This window comes from Myotis lucifugus, unplaced genomic scaffold (genome assembly GCF_000147115.1).
Source record: "Myotis lucifugus unplaced genomic scaffold, Myoluc2.0 scaffold_203, whole genome shotgun sequence".
Taxonomy (NCBI): Eukaryota; Metazoa; Chordata; class Mammalia; order Chiroptera; family Vespertilionidae; genus Myotis; species Myotis lucifugus.
The window spans coordinates 654,202-675,183 of record NW_005871251.1 but is presented as its reverse complement, the minus strand read 5'-3'; the positions used below and the strand labels follow the sequence as shown (position 1 = coordinate 675,183).

The 20,982-nt window shown below is 42.1% G+C and overlaps 1 protein-coding gene across 1 annotated transcript in view; it reads left to right on the top strand.

Moving 5' to 3' along the window:
- WARS2 (tryptophanyl tRNA synthetase 2, mitochondrial) overlaps nucleotides 1-17,118 on the top strand; it is a 65,438-nt gene extending 48,320 nt beyond the window's left edge. The window contains exons 5-6 of the mRNA XM_006097466.3: nucleotides 13,343-13,461; nucleotides 15,147-17,118. Of these exons, the coding sequence (XP_006097528.1) occupies nucleotides 13,343-13,461; nucleotides 15,147-15,595 (568 nt within the window). The 3' untranslated portion in view covers nucleotides 15,596-17,118. The remainder of the gene's footprint in view (nucleotides 1-13,342; nucleotides 13,462-15,146) is intronic.
- The last annotated feature ends 3,864 nt before the right edge of the window (nucleotides 17,119-20,982 follow it).

Genomic DNA, 20,982 nt, shown 5'->3' with positions numbered 1-20,982 from the left:
ATATAAAAGGCTAATATGCAAAGTGTCCCCTTGGGAGTTTGACCAGGAGTTCAGTCACTCGCTATGACATGTGCTGACCACCAGGGGGTGGCGCAGAATGAAGGAAGGCCCTTGCCAGCAGCCGGAAGACCCCGATCGGCCCTGATTGCCGGCCAGGCCTAGGAACCCTACCCGTGCACGAATTTCATGCACTGGGCCTCTAGTATGTGTGTGTGTGTGTGTGTGTGTGTGTGTGTGTGTGTGTGTGTATTATGTGCCTTTGTTGTATTGACTTGAGTGCTGGGCTTCTGGTAGCATTTATTATTTATTATAAGTGACTTTTGGAAGTCTAGGATACTTTTCCCCAGGAATAGCAAGTGAGAGGCTAATAAAGATCCGATAATTTCATTTGTAAGGGCTACTTGTTTCTACTTGTAAAAAACCTTCATTTCTTATCTGTAAAATAGGAATAATGATCACCCTGCACAGGATTATTAAAAGATTAACATGAAATATGGGCCAGGCAGTGCAGTGACTGGGAGCTCAATTATGATCAATGATGGGTATGTTTTTGATGATGACAGTCTTATATCTAATTTAATTTTCAAGGGCTACTTGTTTCTAGAGCAATGGGCTGAGATTTCTTTGCACCAGGATATGGGAGCACATGAGCATGGTGGGTTTCCTTAATAGTCCAAGAGCTGTAATGGGAAAGTCCTCTGAGTTCAAAGCTGTGAAAAGGAGTAAAGTTTACCAGGAAGGATTGCCCTCCTTGCGATACCATGGCCCACAGCTTGGGAAAGAACTTTAGACAACCCCTTCTTCAATTCCCTTGCTTTACATGTGGCCCAATGAGGTTCAACAATTTTCCCAAAGCCATTCAGCCAGTCAGAGGACAGTGGAGGCTCAACGCATGATTCTGGTCTCCCGAGGCCAGTGCTGACCTTCCTTCCAGCAGTCATGTCAGGAGACAGGATCACCAGTGAGCAACCAGAACAATCCAAGATCATGTATGCTGAAGTGATGCTGGATCTATTTTTATCAATTGCCCAAAATGCAAAGGGCAGAATGAGAAAACACTACAGTTTTTCTCATTTACAAGGTGGGTTAATGGGACATAGCTCAGAGGTTATTAAACAAATTCTGTATGAATTGAATCCTGTAGTACATAGTCAATGCAAACAGTTTAGGAGTACAAGAGCAACATTTGAAAAGGCTGAAATTGGCAAAAACAGCTCCTTAAGATCCTCAAATCTGTATATGTTTTTACATATAAGTATATAAATATATAAAAAATATCTATATATATTAAAGGCTAATGTGCAAAGTGTCCCCCCGGAGTTTGACTGGGAGACCAGGAGTTCAATCGCTTGCTATGACATGCACTGACCACCAGGGGGCAGCGTGAAACGAAGGAAGGCCCCAGCTGGCAGCTGGCAGCCAGGGAAAGAAGGCCCCAGCTGGCAGCCAGAAGGCCCCGATAGGTCCTAATTGCTGGCCAGGCCTAGGGAACCTACCCGTGCATGAATTTCATGCACCGGGCCTCTAGTTTTTATATATTGTAAATACAGATGTCATATATTATATATTTCTATTTACATATTTCATTTTTTATATTACTAGTGTCCCAGTGCACCGATTCGTGCACATTGAAAGGAAATTAATTAGAAGGTGGCCGGCAGGGTGGGACTGGGTGAGACAGGCCAACCTCCCATGGTCCCTCCCCCACCAGCCACACCTGGGGTGGCGCCGCGACTTGAAGGTCATCTGCAGAGTGAGCGGGGTCCCTCTGGCAGGTGGGGTCCCTTGGCCTGGAGTGCAGGGATCAGGCCGAAACCGGCTCTCCAACATCCCCTGAGGGGTCCTGGATTGCAAGAGGGTGGTTCTCAGGTGACGTGCCCCAGAATCGGGCTCCCTCCTCTCTGGTTTTGGGTGCATCACCTAAGAACCGCCGCTGCCAAGTCACCACAGCTTAGCAGCCCCTGCGTTGAGCATCTGCCCCCTAGTGGTCAGTGTGCATCAGACCTACTGGCTGGCCGGATGGTCACTTAGCCTTTTATATATAGAGATATTTACATGTCGATAAATATATAATATATAATTTCTTCCTAATTGCTTGGTAATGAATAGCAGAGGCAGGACTCAAACCCAGGTCTAATTTTTAGCCTGTACCATTGTTTTCTCTGTAACAGAGCTCAAGCACTTGGACTATTTTTGGTTGGATTTTGTTTAGTTTTGGTTCAGATATTGCTGGATTTTGAAAAAGAAAGTCATAGCCAGAATGTGTGTGAATATTTAAATTATAAATGTAGACAGATACCAAAAACAAAGGTAGATAGGTAGGTAGATAGGTAGATAGATAGATAAAACATTTGTATTGTCTCCTACCAGCAAATCTTCCATATGTGCCCTCTTCCTAAAATTCTCATGCAGGGCAAGCATAGAGTTAGTGTTTGCTTTTGTCAAAATCAGCATCAGAATGCGTGGTGCCTACTCCCTGGTCTGCATAGGGAATGGAAGAGGAGCCTTTCGGATGAATGTATGGCAGGCTGATGTAATTGTGTTGGCAGAAAGGAATCTATTGATGGAGAGCTGAGACCATCTTAAGTGTGACCATCCTATCTAATAAAGAGGGAATATGCTAATTGCCCCTCACGCTGTTGCAAAGATGGTGGCACCCACAGTCAATAAGGAGGGAATATGCAAATTGACTGCCCCATCCTCAAAGATGGCGGCGCCCACAGCCAATAAGGAGGGAATATGCTAATTGACTGCCCCGCCTCAAAGATGGCAGTGCCCACAACCAATAAGGAGGGAATATGTTAATTGACTGCCACACCCTCAAAAATGGCGGTGCCACAGCCACAAGATGGTGGCACCCAGTCCCCTCAGCCCTGCTGGGGTGGCAGGCGTGTGGCAAGGCCGAGCCGCCCCTTCAGGTGGGTCCCAGCCGCTCTGCGTGGCCTGCCCTCCCGGAGTACCCCAGTACCCCTCGGGCTGGCCCGAGGCGCAGGAAAGCCTCGGATGGCGGCTGCCCAGCTGCCCAGGGCTGCCCGAGGCTCAAGTAACCAGGGCCAGCCAAGGCTTGCGCTGCCGGCAGTGGCAGCAGCAGAGGTGTGATGGGGCATCACCTTCCCCTGATCGCCAGGTCACCTCCCACCCCTGAGGGCTCCTGGACTGTGAGAGGGGGCAGGCCAGGCTGAGGGACCCCCCTCAGGTGCATGAATTTTCATGCACCGGGCCTCTAGTCTTAAGTATAATAAAGTAGCAGATATTTGAAGAGAGGCAAAATACTCAAAAGTAGCAAGGGTTCATAATTTTTATTTTGCATCTGCATTATATTTCTGAGTAATTTCAAATAGCTGGCTATATGTTAAGTGAATATTTCTCTCTTTCTCTCCCTCTCTACACATACACACATAATTTTTATTAATATACAGCAAATATTTGTTAGTACCTGTAATGCCATGAATTCAGAAAAAGGCACTGCGCTTGGGCATGAGAGAAAGGGGAGGAAGGAATTAACGTGTGGTGAGCATTATTTGCCTGGCACCATACTAGCTGCTGCACACACATTGCCTATTCAGATTCTCTCCACAACAGCAGCTCTGTCACACAGCAGAGCGGGATTCTCCCCATTTCACAGATAAAGAAGTGAAATTTGAGAGAGGTACCACTAACCTACTCAAATAGAGACGAGAGTGATCACCTGGTTAATGACTTGCTCTTCCTCCAGAATTTGAACAGGGCAATATGGGATTAGGGTAAGAAGATAGTGAAAGCAAAAGCTGAGGTGATGGGACAGTGAGGAAACAGAGGCCTCCTGGAACTGTGAGTAAGCAGAACCCAAAACAGTACAGAGAGTAAGACGATCGGTTGGAAATGTCCTGCTTGGTAATTCCAGGGAAGAGCTGAGTCACCGTAACTCCGAGGATCTGACTACTGCCATTGAGGACAACTGAGATGGTCAGTTCCTCAAACTGCACTGGAGACATCTAGTTCTTGAATTATATCCTTTGTCTGTGAGGCCAGTCTGTCCCACATTTTTTTGAGATCCTGGAGAACGCTGGCCAAACCTCATGTCAGCTGTCTGCTGATGTCTGCATACCCACCCACAACTGCCAAAGCAATCATTTCTCCTCTTCCTCTTTCACCTTCCAGCTCTCAACACTGACCCAGAGTCCCCTGGAAGGCACCCTGAGAAATGTAGCTTTCAGGCTGCTGGCCCCTGAAAATCGAGAAATAGAAGGGAGAGAAGGGCCCTGAGATGTCAACAGACAATCCAGTCACCCTCCTGAAAGCAATGGGAGGCTATTGGTGCATTTTAAGGACAGAATGAAATAACTCCATGTATACTTTTAAAAGAGGAGTGATTAAAACGCAGAGAATAAATTGGGGGACAAAAGCAGCTTGGGGGGGGTCTATTAAAAGGTTCTTTTACTAGTCTGTTTGAAGACAAAGGGAGTAGACAAACTTTCACGATGTTAGGGGGTACAATGGATAAGACCTCATAATGACTGGATGTGAATGAGAAGGAGGTATCAGGGCTGACCCCAGGTTTCGGACTGTGCTCCCAGATTGATGGTGTTGCCATTCACTGAGGTAGGAAAACTGCAGGGGGCCCAGCCAGAAGGAGGTACAGCTTCATTCCGTGTTCTCTTGCTTCCTGGAAGCCTTAACTCCCTGGACGGTAAAACCTTGTCTATCTGCCAGTACCCAGCACCAGGCCCTGCACATCGTAGGTCTTCCATGAGGAATTGCTACATTAGAGAGTCATCACCGCATATCTAACACTACCAGTGATGGCGAATTAATCTTTTATGAAAGAAAAAACAGCACCGAACTCCTGTCCCAGCTGGGCTGGTTAAAGGCAACAGCACGGAAAACTCACAAACAGCCAAAGAAGTAGGAAAAAAACCACACCAAGAGAACAAATCTCTGCGAGCAGATATATGTAGGCCACGATTATTCATCTAGACACTAATTCTGCCAAAGGGTTGGGTGGATCCCAAGTACACGTAGACGCAACGAGGAACTCAGCAAAAGAAAAATGGTTTAGTCACCAGAGAAGATCAGACGCATTATTATGTGACAGAAGTTATAACAATCAAAATTATGAAAGACTTTTGTTTTATGTTGTGTCTAAGAAAGCACACTCGGGGTAAGAAAAAAAAAAGGACGTGGAGAAAAAGAGAAGGCATTAATATGGATATCGTTAAGGAGGGTATAAATTTTAAAAGAGCAGCACTAAATTATTTGAAGTGAAAGGAAGACTATGAGGAGAGAAGCTGCAAATGTGAAGAGAATAAGCCCCGTAAGTGTGCAGAATCAAAGACAGGCTGAATTAATGTGAAGTGTAAACTCAATGGAGGAGAAGGAAGGGCCAAGATAAATTACAGGAGGTGAAAGCAGCAGCAGGAGCAGGGGAGGAAAGACGAGAAACAAACAAACCGAAATCAGATGAAGAAGCCAAGTGCGGCCATAGGACCAGGTGAAAAAAATTAAAATTTTTAAAATCTTTTTCTTTTTTTTTTTTTTTCAAAGCAAAATCTCACAGAATGGCAAGAAAAGAGGCGAGGGTCCGGCATGAGGCAAAGACGCATGCAGAGTCATTATGAAAACTAAATGTGTTTTCTGTTTAGTTTGGTTGCTTTGTGAATCTGGAACCATTTTGACATGTGGAAATATTCATTTCGATGTGCTTAAAGTGTATTGATTATGGTAATTGTTTTTTCTGTGTTAGTTGCAGTCCATTGTGATTTCCTATGGGCTACCGTAATTGCTTCTTAACCTGCCCTGTTGGCTAATTTGGTTTGGGAGAGGCGAGGTGACCTCTGCATGTCAGCCTCACCGTAATTACAAGACAGGAGTAGCGACGTCCAGTCAGAGAAGAGAGATGTGGAAAGGGGGAGGGTGCACTCCTCCGAGAGGAGCATGTGCAAGGTCGTGGGCACTGAGAGGCTCATAAGAAGGAGCATTTTGGTTTTTACCACTCCCTGGGCCAGTGGCTTTTTGCTCCTGGCTGTGTGGACAAGAGCAAGGGACAAAGGCCGAACCATCATTTTGTAAAATTTCCTGAATTCATCGACAGACCTTAGTAGAAGAGAAACTACTTCCAGATCCATTGTCATCGTCCCTGCATTTTGCCTTTCCCATTCATTGTTCTGTCCCTGTTTTCCTGGAATTAAAGGAATTCTCAGAATCCCTATAGCATGCCATTTATACTTTGGAATTACCTAATCAGATATGTAAACGGTCAATTTCAAATATGTTTTGCACCCATACGTGTCAGGATGGCTGCCCAGGTTTGTGCCTGTCTCTGGGATTACATGTTGATATTTACGTTTATGGGGTGAGGCAGCTATGAATAAGGAAAGTGATCATGGTTTGCAAAAAGTCACCATGTACCTCATACCAAGGTGTCTAATAGTATCGGGATTTCTTTCACTATTTTATCCGGCATCATGTCAGGTATTAATTAATATATGTTATATCAATAGCTAGCGTTTATTGAGCTCTTACTATCAAGTGCTATACTTGGTTATCGCATTTAATGAAACAACTGTATAAGGTAGGCACTATTATGATCTCTATTTTACAGAAGAAACAGGTTTAAAAAGCTAAGAAGGTTGGCTATGACGCGCCTTGTAGCTGGTGGAGCTGTGATTTAAATTCAGAAAGTCTGACTTCTGAGTTCCTGCTTTTATCCTCTCTAGTGATCACGAACTGACTGCATTATACATTTTATCTTGGTAGAGACTATAGTGACTTTGTATAGCTTATAGTGGCTTCCTCTTTAGATCATTCATTTTTTGAATGAGTATTTATTAAGCTCCTCATGCATACCAGGCAACTCTATTGGAAATATACTGAAAAGCAAGACAGACAGACTCTCAAAAAGCTTACTTTATAGCTTATTTTTAAAAGCTTATTTTATTTTTAGGGTCTCGTAGCGGGAGAGTCAAGCCTCTCACAGGTTAATTTAATATTCTAATACCGTTAAAACATTCTTTCTATATTCATTAGGAAAAATTTAAAAAAATCACTGCTGCTGTTTGTTTTTATTACCATAGTGGTGCATTTCCTTCAAATCAGTTTCTTAAGCTAACAGTTCTTGTTTGCATACTATGTGCCAGGCACCAGACTGCGAGCTTTGCGCACATTATTTTACTCCTCAAAGCACTCCTTGTGCAGGAACTATTACTAGTCAGTTTTAAAAATGAAAAAAACGGGCTGAAGGAGGTTAAATAAGTTGCCCAGGAACACCCGGCTGGAGCGCAGGAATCTGACCGCAGGCTGCCTAACACCAGAGTCCCCACTCCAACCACTGTGGCTCCTTCTTCACGCGGATACGTGTTACATGTATTTTCAAAAAAAACACAATTGGCATCCTGGCTTTTTTGTCTTATATTTTCCCACATCATTGAAATGCTTTCTGGTGTTTTAATTTTTTTTTTCCCTGTGTGTGATTCTTTGTTTTCTGTCTTTTGTTACCTGGATTGTGTTTGCTTTGCTTTTATCTACTCCAGTGATTGGAAGGTGTGCTTTCTGTGTCCCATTCTAGTAGCGGTTGTCTTTGAACTAAACAAAGACCACCCGAATGAGAGCACACAGACACTGTTCGTGCAGGGCTGGCCGCGGGAGGAGTCAGCCCCCTCGCTTGTGTTTCTCAGAGGCTCCAAGCAGGAGGGCCATGGGAAGCTTTATAGGAAAGGGAGGATTCAGGTATGCTTTCTGTTTCGAGGCTGTTGCCACGGGGAAGCTGGAGGCCGGCTAAGGAGAAGCGGGGCATATGATGGGATCCGTTCGGGGAGCATTTTGACTTTCTCTGGTTGGTCCTGAGTTGGACAAAGCAATGACAAAGAATTGGGAAGTTGGCAGTCATTGCCCAAGCCTCGACCATTCCAGGCCAGTGGCTGCAGAGCTGGTGATTTGGCTCCTGGTCTGGTTGCTCCAAAGGTTTTGGGTCATGGTTTTTTGGTCATGTATTGTCTGGCCATTGTCCATTTGTATATCGGTTTCTCTCTTTCCAGGAATTAATTTGGCGTCTTGTTTTAATCGTTCCAAGTACAAAATGACATCATGTGGTCAGATGGGTTATTAATCGCACCGAGATCTTCAGTCTACACTCACACTTCCTTTTGATTCTGTTAACTAACCTGGGATTTTCAACAAAGGTTGTTATAAATGTATTGATTTTAGATTGCATTTTCTGCCTCAAATTGTGACCAAAATTTAGATTCTATGTTTTAATGTTTACAGCCTGTCCCCAGCATCTCCGCTTCTGAGTTCTGGATCCTTAGGTTTGACTCAGAATTGTTTCCAGTCCTTTACATGCCTGAGAATTCCCTCTGGTTAGCTTGCTTCCTTTGTAAAATGGGGTTGAGGACAATAATAATACATTAAGAGTGCTTAGCAAAGTGTACAGCATCTAGGGGGTTTTTCCTAGCCACTAGCTACTTTATTATCATCATAATTATTATTATTATAGTTCACAATAAAAGGCAGCTTGGCTAGGTTTTTAATACCTTCTACTCTCAACCCTATAAACATTGTTTCATTGTTGTATTATTAACCTGATTTTTCTCATTTTTCTTTTATTTTTCTGGCAGTGGAATAGAGGATTTTTTTTTTCTCTAACTTTATAATTCAGTTTTTTTCTTTAACTTTATAATTCAGCTTTTTCTTTAACTTTATAATTCAGTTTTTTTTTAACTTTATAATTCAGTTTTTTTCAGTTTTATGTTTGGGTTTTTTTCTGGGTTGTGTTGCAGTGTGAGTCTCTGGTGTTTTTCCTGAAACTTGTTGAGCCCGTTCAATATGCATACTAGTACTCAGTTTTGCTTGCTTCCTTGTTTCTAATCTAGTAAAGTTCCCTCCAGTTTTAAGGTTATGGCTTCCGTTCAGATGGTCCTGGTGCCTCCCTCTGGAGGACCCTAATCTTAGACCAGAGGATGGTCCTCCAACCCATCACGGGCTGGTCCCGTTTCTCCTTTTCCTCCGGCTGAGTTCTTGAGAAGCTTCTCGTTCCTCACCCAGGCCACCAATAATGACTGTCCTTAGATTCTGCTCCTTCCTGCTCCTGGTTCTGTGATTACGTGTTGGCTTTTCTTTATTTCATCATTTCACTTTCTCTCCATTTTGTTGTTTTCTCTCACCGATGTTATCCTCCTTTTGTGGCTTCTTGCTCTTGTCCTAAAACAACCATGTCTTTTTTAATCCTATTGAAGTTACCAAGCAGTTTTCTTTAAAAAAACAAAACTACCTGTTTCTAGTAAAAGTTCATTTTCAAATGTCTGGTCTTCCTCAGTCTCCAGGGTAGAGTTGCCTTTCCCTTGTTTCACATTATTTTTCATAGGCTCTGGATCGGGGTCTTCTACTGGCTTATTTGTTTCATTTTTATGTGCTGGGTTTTTACCCTTGATCTTAGCCAAAAGGCTGAGAACAGATGTGTGCTGGGTTTTTTTAATCCATATTGGAACAAGGAAACTATATTCAAATAGTGTCAGCCAATAGACAAAATCTGCAAAAGGCCCGTGTGTCCTCCTGCTACTTGGACGCTATTTGAACTCTGCTCATAATTCAACAGGAAGGCAGAGCAGTGTGCTGCACTTTGGTCCAATGGCTTATGTTGCTCAACTAGGTTAGCACTGCTGGTCTGAGATAGAGTTCTCGCCTGCTGCCTGCCTTCAGCACTTTACATTTTATTTTATTCATTCAGCAAATGTTCCCTGAGTGCTGCCCACCCCTAGCCGGGAAACGCTCTGTGTCCTTACAGGAGTGGGTAAGCCCAGCACGTCCCTGCTGCCATGGAGCTCACGTGCTCATTCTCAGGAGGCGGCAGTGACTGTGACCAGTGCCTGCTGCCTCCACTGCTTGTGCAGTTGTTTTCTGAGAGCTGTCTTCACGGCTGAATGTAGAAAGGAAGAGTCAGGCCGATGACAAACAAAGGGCCAGTAGCAATCTAGCTGCCGTGGAGGGATTCTGCCCTCATCTCCGGCTGGGGTAGGTTTCCAGCAAGGGGGGCATTTGCCCCAACTACATACGACAAGAAGTTCAACCAATGGCTCTTTCTAATTCAATTCTGTTGATCTTCACCATTAATGAAAAGTCTTCTCAAATTCTGTCCTTAGTTTTAACACTTAATGCTAGTTTTTAGTTATTTAGAGTTCCTCTGTCTTCATGGGTGTTCTCGGTAAAACATTCAGACAGGTATGTTCTACCACAGTGTTGGTATCATTTCAAACCTGGAGCGTTGATTCTTCACTGTTGAGTTTGGGAGTGAATGTGGGCTATTTAATGCCGTATCTAGTAGGAAGGCAGAGATGCAGCCCTGAGCCTTCAGAGAGCTGGCAGAGCTGGCAGCAGAGCCCTAGAGATCAGAAGAGAAGGGGCATGCGGATCCTCACGTGAAAGTTGATATGCTCTCCAATGATGAGAGGAAACCAGAGGGCCAAGACTGTGTTTTTAGAAATGTCAATATTTAGGGGGCAACAGGAGAAAACTAAGCGAATTCATTGATCTGTGTTGATTCTATTTTATTTTTACTCTCCTGTGAAAATTTATATAGAAATAAATATCCCATCAGGTCTTGATTATCCACTTTGCTAAAAATGCATGATGACCTGGGATTTTTTTCCATCACAAACTGCCCCTATGTCTGGAGAGAAGTTGGAATCAGAGTCAGGTAAGGATTGAACCTCTGGTTCTTTAGGAAGTGTGTCTTGAGCACCTTTCTGAAATAGAACACATATACACCATTTGAGAATCCTGTTCTCTACCTAGCTACCATTATTTGAAAGCTTGCCAAGTTGCAGGCACTGTGCTAAGCACTTTACATGCATCGTCTCATTTAATCTCCATGACAATAGTGTGGGGTAAGTAACTGTTATTACACCCAATTTACAGTCAGAAAGTTGCCTATGACAGAAATTCTGTGATTTACCCAGTTACATAAGACAAGAGTGGCAGAGTCAGGATTTGGTGCTAGTCTAGTCACTAAGCCTGTTATCCTACATGAGTGCTCTACTGCATCTCGAATGTGCTCACGCATGCTGCGAGTGCGTGTGCACACACACACCCACACACGCACACGGCAACTGCACGAGTATATGAGAAACTATATATATTAGTGTTCAGGGATTTTTTTTAAATACATAGAATGAATTTTATTTGATTTCCATGCAAAAGAAGTGTCAGAGAGTTGCTTTGAAACCTATTGCTTATTCTAATACTCAAAACATCTATCAGCTCTTTTCTTTTGGAAATATATTCAGAATTATTTTATCAAACAAATATTAGTTTCATGAATTGACAGTCATACCTTGTCTCTGACCAGAAAGTATGGAACATTCATTCACCAGATTTGTCTCCAGATGACTTTAAGTTATTATAAAAGATAATTTTTTCCCACTCCAATAAAAATTTCCCCCTATATGAATCTTAAAACAAAATAATGTAAGTTCCTTATGGTTCTATAACTATAGTACAGGGACAATCTATGCATCTATTAAAATTCAAATGAATGAACACCATATAGAAACATGGGAAATGCCATTATGTTAACATGAAAAGTGAAATGCATACTATGCCTGCTTTATGTAAAAATACATATAGACAACTACAGGGACTGGAAAGTAATTTGCAAATATAAAAACAATTAGAATTATGAGGGATATTTCAAACTTTTTCAAAATGTTCTCAAGTATTTTACTATCTTAAAGCTGGTCTTTATGCTAGTCAAAACCTCGCTCACTTTCTCATGCTCTAGACAACTCCGTTAAATGGACCAGTAGCCTGTGGACAGTAATCCGCAAGGAAAATCAAAGGTCTCTGCCAGTTCTTTGAGAATCACTAACTAACCCTGGGCTAGGAGGTTCTCCTCTCTAACAAAGCACCATAGCTTTCTAGCAGATTTCCTTTGCTGTGGCTCTTTTGAAAGCTGTTATTTTCCTCTCAAATGTATAATTATTTAAATATTCAAGTTCACTTAAGGCTGCTGCTTTCACAGGGGGCGTATTAAACTTCCTTGATTAAGAAACTACAGCACTTTATTCACTGTATTATCAAATGTAAACTCCCCAGCCAGCATTAAAGTCTTCAAATCACCCATCTTCTCCCCTGGTAATACTTCAGTAAAGCTTTCCCCATCAAGACTTCTCTCTACTGGTTCCTTTTTCCCTTGTTTGACATACTCACCATGATCTAACACTTTACATATGGGGTTAAAATAATTATAAATACAGTCCCTGTATTCTGATAATTTGTGTTTCACCTCTTTATTTTTTAATAAAATAAAGTATTACAGATAAGATCCAGGTCTTTGTTCCTTTCCTCAGGCCCCTTCTTCCCCTCCTTCTCTGGAGGCAGCTACGATCATGGATTTGTGGAGGAGCTTCCAATGTTTTCTTTTAAACATTTGTATTGATTTCACAGAGGAAGAGAGAGGGAGGGAGAGGTAGAAACATCAATGATGAGAGAGAATCATTGATCGGCTGCCTCCTGCATGCCCCACACTGGGGATCAAGCTCACAACTGGGGCATGTGCCCTGACCAGGAATCGAATCCTTAACCTCCTGGTTCCTAGGTCGACGCTCGACCACTGAGCCATGCCAGCTGGGCCGAATATATGTTTTAACTTATATATGTATTGGTGCATAGAATTTTCATACGTGCTTTTAAGATTTACATAAATGTCATTGCTCTCTACCTCTTCTGCAACTTGCTTTTTCCATTCAACATTGTTTTTGAGATCCATCTACATTGTACTGATAGATTTTGATTTTATTCATTTATTTTAAGTTCCCTGCAGCATATTAATTGTCCTGTGATTGTTGCAATGGACTGGAAGACAAAAGAGCATATATTTCTAAAAGATCTTGAGTCACTCCCTGTGTGGCAGGAGGAAAACTCTCGCCTGCAGAGCCGTCTGCCATGTTTGATTTGAGGCGTGGGGTGGAGTGTCTTTCAAGTGTGAGCACAAGCTCTGAAGTAAGAAGCATCTGGTCCAGGCCAGGATAATGTGTGCTGACTGGGTGAGGGACCGGAGGGGATTTAAAATACAATTATGCTTAGAGCCTGTGCTATTTAAGATCCCATACCTCCCTCCCAGTGAGATCCTGTCCCACTGGTGTGGTTGACGGCTGTGTTCTTCTGCTGCGGAAAAGAGAGAACTCGAGTAGCCTGACGTCTCTTTGGCATTTGTCTGGTGCGCAGAGACAGACGCAGGTCCCAGCATCCCCTCTGTAGTGGGTGAGCGGTTGGTGACCACCGTGGAACAGGCACAGGAAATGCAGCTGCTTGCAGTATCGTTTCCGTGTAAGCAGGCGTCCTGCAGGGTTCTTCTGTCTGTCTTCCATTAAAGGTCCACACACGTTCCTGTCGGGGAGGATCAAGTCCAGCACATGGAGCTAGTTCAGGATCTAGCACGAGGATTTAACAAGAAGTATGGGGAGTTCTTCCCGGTGCCCAAGTCCATTCTAAGTAAGTAACAAACATGTGATTGATAAATTGGGGCTGTTTATAATCCTTTCGTATTTTAAAAAAATTTATTTTTCAATTACAATTGACATACAATATTATATTATATTCCAGGTTATACAACATAGTGATTAGATATTTATATAACTTACAAAGTGGCCACCCTGGTAAGTCTAGTAATCAGGGTATGTGTCAAAGAGAAGTCTGTATAATGGACCAAAGCTTAGAACTTTCTTGGAACTAAACTTTAACAACTAAAAATAATAATTTTATGTATAAAGTATTATATCATTTAACACACACACACACACACACACACACACACACACACACCCTCATTTGGTAGACCAGGTAGCTTTCCCTATGTTACACACACACCCTCATTTGGTAGACCAGGTAGCTTTCCCTATGTTACACACACACCCTCATTTGGTAGACTAGGTAGCTTTCCCTATGTTACACACACACCCTCATGGGTAACTTTGTGTTCAAGTCCTGTGTCAAACCTGGGCCCTATATTGAGTTCTGCTTCCAAAACCAGTTTACCTTCGCTTCCCTATTCACAATAAAACAAAAGGTATGAGATTGAGAACTGCAGGGTCATAATGTAGATAAAACAAGAGGGTGTTGATCATCCTCACACTCTGCCTTCTTAAATGCACAACTGAGGTGGAATGGACAGTCCACCTCCTGAATCCGAGACCTCAGCTGCAATGTGCTGGGCTGTGCTAGTCTGGAATCTTCTTGAGGAAAGAAGCTGTACACCTCTATCAACATACGTGTAGCTGTGTAAACCTGTGGCAGGGGCAGAAATCACAAAACCTAAGCTCTGTCCATCTTTATTAAACTGACAGCATTTTAAAGGCGTATACCATGCACCCAGTATCAATCTCGAAACCTAAGTTGGGTATAAATGTCTAAGTTATTCCCACAGATAAATTCAGGGCACCCCACGCACCCAAATCAACCTTCTTTGAGTAATAAATAACATTTTAATGTTTTGGCTTATTGTTATTTTACTGATTTCAACTTTATATGCTTCTATAATAACCATAAAACAGGCACTTATTACTAACACTAGTCTATGAAGCACAGCTTAACATCTTGATTCTATCAGCATAATAAGCAAACTTCGTGTGTGTGTGTGTGTGTGTGTGTGTGTGTGTGTGTTCTCTCGTATGTACTTATATAATCATGGGTAAAGAATTGGAAGGATTCACACAGATTGTTAAAACTGGTTTGGGGACAGGAAGGGCAGTGGTTATGGGTAGGGGGTGATTAGCCAGTAGAGAAACAGAGGGGAAGAGAGAGGGAGAGGAAAGAAATAGACAACACTTTTTTTTTAATGGTGTGCACAGCAAAAACAGTGTGATTGATACAATTTTATTTATATAATACTATTGTACATTTTATGTGAACATGTGCATCCAAAATGCATAAAGTTATGATCAACAAAATGTTAATATTTGGATGATGTTTATTTTCATGCTTATGAAATTCTTGAATTTTGCTCAGTGAGAATTTAATATTTATATAATCAGATAAAAATAATAGTTATTTGGTATTCTTGGACATTTAAAGATCTAGATTGACACTGACATTCCTGATGATTTTTTTTTTAATGCTGTCACTGTTTTTGTTCTTTGTTTTGTTTTGTTTGGGATGTGTGTGTTGTGTTTTTACCTAAGCATCGATGAAGAAGGTAAAATCTCTCCGTGATCCTTCTGCCAAAATGTCGAAATCAGACCCGGACAGACTGGCCACCGTCAGAATAACAGACAGCCCAGAGGAGATAGTGCAGAAGTTCCGCAAGGCGGTGACGGACTTCACCTCGGAGGTCACCTATGACCCGGCCCACCGCGAGGGTGTCTCCAACCTGGTGGCCATCCACTCCGCCGTGACAGGGCTCCCCGTGGAGGAAGTGGTCCGCCAGAGCGCCGGCCTCGACACTGCTCACTACAAGCTGCTGGTGGCAGACGCTGTGATTGAGAAATTCGCTCCAATTAAGAGTGAAATTGAAAAACTGAAGATGGACAAGGACCACTTAGAGAAGGTTTTACAAATGGGCTCAGCAAGAGCCAAGGAATTAGCATATCCTGTGTGCCAGGAGTTGAAGAAGCTGGTGGGGTTTCTATAGGAAGTTTCAACTGATCACAGAAAGGCTCTTCTGTTTTGTGGTCTGTGCACTCCGAGAAAGGCAGCTTTCCTCCTGGACAAGCAGAAAATTGTAGTTTGGGGGCTATTTAATTTGGTGTACTTGATATTGGCTTCATTTGATGAAGAATGTTTTGTGGCCTGCAAATAGAGCAGTATTCTAAATCCCATCAGCAAAATGCTGTGGCCAGGAAAGAAAAAAGCAAAGAAGGCATAGCTTTCTGAGTCCTCAATATTTGAGGCACACACTCCCCAGCCTGATTTACATACACAGATGTGACTGAGGTGACTGGTAATTTGGCAAAAGGGGGTATCATCTGTGTCTTTCTCAAGTGCTATCATAGGCGGTCACTTTATCTGTCCCAACCCTTTTACAGTAATAGGGAGAGGTCTCAGACTTACAATCCTTGGGATGCCATTGGGACCAACTTGTATTCGAATCTCATAAAAATAAGTTGATTAATATAGTTCATTTGTCACTGAGATGGTGCCTGATTTAAAGCATTTAAGCTGCTTAACTTGTTTCCCAAGAGATTATACTGATTGTTTTGGCAAGTTTTTTTGTGTGTGTTTGTTTTTAATTCAGAGATGCATATAAAGGCTGTGTTATTTCAACTTGATATATTTATTGTTCAAGAACCCAGACCCTAGATGATGTTCCTAGTAGGTACTTCCAACCCCCTGTGAAAGACATAGGAGAGGAATTGCCATTTTACATAGAGGGGAGGGAGACACAGAGGACACAGTTGGCTCAAACAGTATCTCTCAGGAAGTTAGAGGCAAATCCAAGATGAAAACCTTTGCTCCTTACATGAGCCTCCAACCTTTTGAAGGGGGGTCCTGGAAATATAAGACCTGAACTACGAGACTGTTTCTATCAGTAACTCAACCAATGCCGGCTTTAAATCTGGTTTCTACCAGCCTTGGTCACATTTGCTCCTCTAGTCCCGAGGCAGGTCCCCTGTACTTATTGCAGAGGCACTTCCAGGTAGACCCTGCCAGACGACAACAGCTGGGAGGCTGGAGCAGTGTGAGTGGAAACCTCCCATGTCCTTCTACCTCGTCTCTCTAAGTAATAACAAGTCACTCTGAAACCTGCACTCCCATTTCCCACCCCTGAAAATGGGAAGGGTAATCCTGACTTGCCAGGGTCTGTTAGCAAGATTGATTTTGTAACAGAAATTGCTTATCATTTTTTGCCAATGGGTATAATGATCGTCATTTATACACAAAAGACTAGTATGTTGGGCAAAGACTTTTTACTCATGTTTCTTAAGAGAGGAATGTAAAAAGGTCCTTGTATTAACAGATATAAATCACAAAACACCGCATCCCAGAATCCAAAGTAAAAGACCCCTTTTTGGATCCTTTCTTGGAATGGGGTATCAATGGTCCTAGAGGAGTCTCTTTGGGCATATTTCTTCCAAGGCTGTTTTATTTTTCCTTTCAGATGAACCCTATTATGAATACTGGAAAAATACATTAAAGGTGGATCTATCAAACCAATGGTCTCTTTGCTCGTCTCTCTGTGTGTTTCTTTACCCCCTGCAACACCTTTTGTCCACAGAACTACAGGCGCCATGGAAGGAATCTCAGAGGAAAGAAACCAGACGACTTGTGACTTCCGAGGAGCAAAACCCTGCACAGGTGAGGTCGGCTTGTGAGCATCCTGCTGTTGTTACTTGACCAAGGGCTCAAGTCCAAAGTCAGCCTGTAATGACTGAGACATGCCCAATAATGTCGGAAAATGGGCTAGAGATTCCTAATAAAGTGTGGGGTTTGTTGGTTGGTTTGATGCACACCATGCAGATGTTGATCATGAAACAGATACCATTGAGCTCTCACTATGTGTCAGCCATTACACTAAACATCTTATAACTGTTTCCCCGAGTTACAGAGTGAAAATGATAAAAAAAAATAAAAAATAAAAAGGCGGAGGGAGACAGAAAATAGTAGAGTCAAAACAAAAATTATGTTTTTATGACTGGCTATTGATTTTCTTCTCTCTATTCTAAACTCCTTTTTCCGAGGTCCCCAGAGCAGCAGCATGAGTCCCACCTGGGGATTCATTCAGAATGCACATTCTCTGGCCCTCACTTACTGAATCAAAACTTTGGGGATGCACATAGCAACCTCTGTTTTAGCAGCCTTCTGGGTGATTCTGATGCATGCGAAACTTTGTGAACCACTGTATTCTCTTATTTATGTGTATTCTCTCGTTTCCTCCTAACCCAATAAAGCGATACTGATATATTACACATTGAAACCAAGGCATAGGCAGTTGAGTAGGTTGCCTAAGACAGTTCAGCCTCTGAGAGGTAGAATCAGGTCATCCAATCCAGAGCCCACTGGGCCACAGCAGCTCCTGCACTGTGTCTTCTGGTGTGTTTGGTGTAGTGTGCTCTAAGGTGCCCTGTCCAATATAGTATGTGCCCATTTAAATTTAAATTGTGAATAAATAAGTAATTCACATCCGCAGCAACAACTTCAAGGGCCCAGTATCCTCCGTGGCTGATGGCTAGTGACTTGGGTAGTGCAGCTTCATCCTCACCTGGGAACTTATTAGATATACAAATCCACAGACAGACACAGACACACACACACACACACACACACACACCACCACCACCACCACCACCACACCCAGACTTACTGCATGGCAATTTCTGGGGGTGGCTCAGCAATTCGTTCGCCTTTCAGCTAATCAGATGCACATTAGTGTTTGAGAACCACTGTGCTGGGGGATAAAAAGAGAATAAAACCCAGCCTCTCTCAAGGAGTTTAGAATAAAGGGAGAGAAGAAAATCAATAACCAGTCATAAAAACAATTATTGTCTTGACTTTCTGCTATTTCCTGTGTCTCCTCCCCGCCCCCATTTTTTTTTATCATAGTCACTCAATATAGCTTTGACTGTTTTTATTTATATATGATTATTATTTATAGACAGTTTAAAATTTTAGGTCATTTGGGCCTGTGAAAATCCTAAAAGGGGAAATGACTGAACTTACATTTGTAAATGGAGTAAACAGAGATTTGATCATCAATATCAGAGTTAACGAGGACCTCCTGAAGCCAAGAGGGATGAATAAGAAGAGGGAGTTCTTTTACACCGTGGGTAGTAAAATTATAGTACTTACTACCCTGTAAAGGGTTATATGACCTAGAAATAAAAACAGCTGAGCATGGGTTGATTAAATTTATGAGTGAGACAGTCACAACTGCAGTAAGCACAAGTTAGGAATGTTCAAATTATGTCTGAAAGTGTCTGATGTTGATATCATAGGAACTACCACCTTTTCTGTCACTGCCCTCATTCTCATAATCTTCCGTGTTCAGAACTCTAGGCTAGACCAGAGGAGACCAGTGTGGCCCCCAACCGTTAGCTTTCATAACTTTCTAACCTTTCCCTAATTTAACATATTAAGTGTTCGGTAAATTCTAACCATATTTCACCTTCACAAACCTGTGTAAAGCATAAGAATTGTTATCCCCCATTTACTGTGGTGGGCTGGAAAGGAGCCTGCCTGAGAATAGAGACTCTTGTACTTCGTGTGTTTTGTTAAAAACCTGTACACTTTGGATTTAATGGGCAATAAAGGTAGAGAAAATAAGGGAGGCAATGGATGCCATTCTTTTAAAGAATTTGTTGTGATTTCTGATTAAAGTCAGTGTGCCATTAATCTTATTAACAAGAGACAACCCAGATAATTGAAATAATCCAAAACTTAAATAAAATATTATTATTACCATACACAGTGAACTGATCTTAGGTCTTTGGCATAGGAGCTAAACACTTTGGATGGTGCTAACATATAGAAGCATTAGCACATCCCAAACTAGCCAGACTTGAGACTTAGGAACTCTAGACTTTGTGATATTGAAGAAGCAGCAGTTAGTATTGCCCATCTTCCCCAAAGCTGTGTGAATCTCTAGAAGAAAGGGTTTAATTTCCCCACCTACTGTTAGAAACACAAAGTCATTTTGTATGTCTGCCATTTGCTGCTAGATACGATTTTAGCTCTGGCTTATATGTTGTATTGTTTTCTTAAATCTTGCAATATCTTTAAACTGCCTTCCAGTTTGGTAAAATACAACCACTTTATTTCCTTCCTGCCCTCCTTTATCCCTTTAAGGAGACTTCATCCATCTTCTATCCCAAAATACTGTCAGTCAGGATTTCTATTCCAAATAATTTGGAGTCAAAAGCATTCAACAGTCTGGAGGCAAGTGAGCTTTTTATTGCGTTTTTATTGAGAGTAAATTGAACTGTGTGGGCAGGCGAGAGAGGGGCTCCTCTGTGAGGCCCAGCATGCCCCACCGCTGCACCCCAGCAAGGACTCGTGTTACAAGAATGACATCACTGGGATCTGCTTATATTGGCTGACCAGGCCCAATAGACCCCTGGGCGCAGCCAGGCAGGTTAACTCCTTCTTGATCTTCATGAACCTTCCACAAGAGAGCTTATGTGGCGCCCAACTATTTTGTTTTTCATAACTTTCTAATCTTTTCCTAATTTAATATATAAAGTGTTTGGTAAGTTCTAACCATATTTCTTCTTCACAAACCTGTATGAAGCATAAGAATTGTTATCCCCATTTCACAGATAAGTTTTCCCTGAGTACTTTGGCACCAGCTAATCTGTTTATTGCACTTGAAGTTTGCACCATATATGTACTTGCTGGGGATTTTATTATTGTTTTGTTTTATAAATTACTCATTGTCTGGAGCAAAGACTGAGCACAGAGTAGATGCTAAATACATGCTTCTTGGTTGAAAATCACCTGAGAAGAGAGAGAGTTGGGGGATTGCAAATTCATATGGCTTCATGAGACAGATAACTTTATAATTTAATGAAATAACTTAACAAATATGACTTCAGTGCTTACTATGTGCTGGGTGCTGCTCTAGACACTGGGGACACAGTGGTGAAAAAATAGACAAAAATGCCTGCCCTCTTTGAATTAACATTGTAGTAGAGAGACAGACAATTAAAACAACACGGAAAGTAAATGGTTGGTCACCAGGTGATGAAAGCTACGTAGAAAGTCAAAGAACATGGGGATAAAGTGTGTTAGGAACTGAATTGTGCTTCCACCCCCAAAACTCATATGTTGAAGCCTCAACCCTCAATATCTGAGAATATAACTATATTGGTGACCCTGTTCAAAGCAGTTTGGGTAGATGATGGGGTCAGAAGTCTAACTGAATATATTTAAGAGTAAATGGAAGAAGAGAAATTAAAGACAGTGATCTTGACTAGTTTGGCAAGGAGTAATGCTCTAAAGAGAAGCAGAGAAATGGGACAGTATGGTCGTGACATAGAGTCACAAGAGGGTTTTGTTTCTTTTTAGGTTGGGAAAAATAATCGC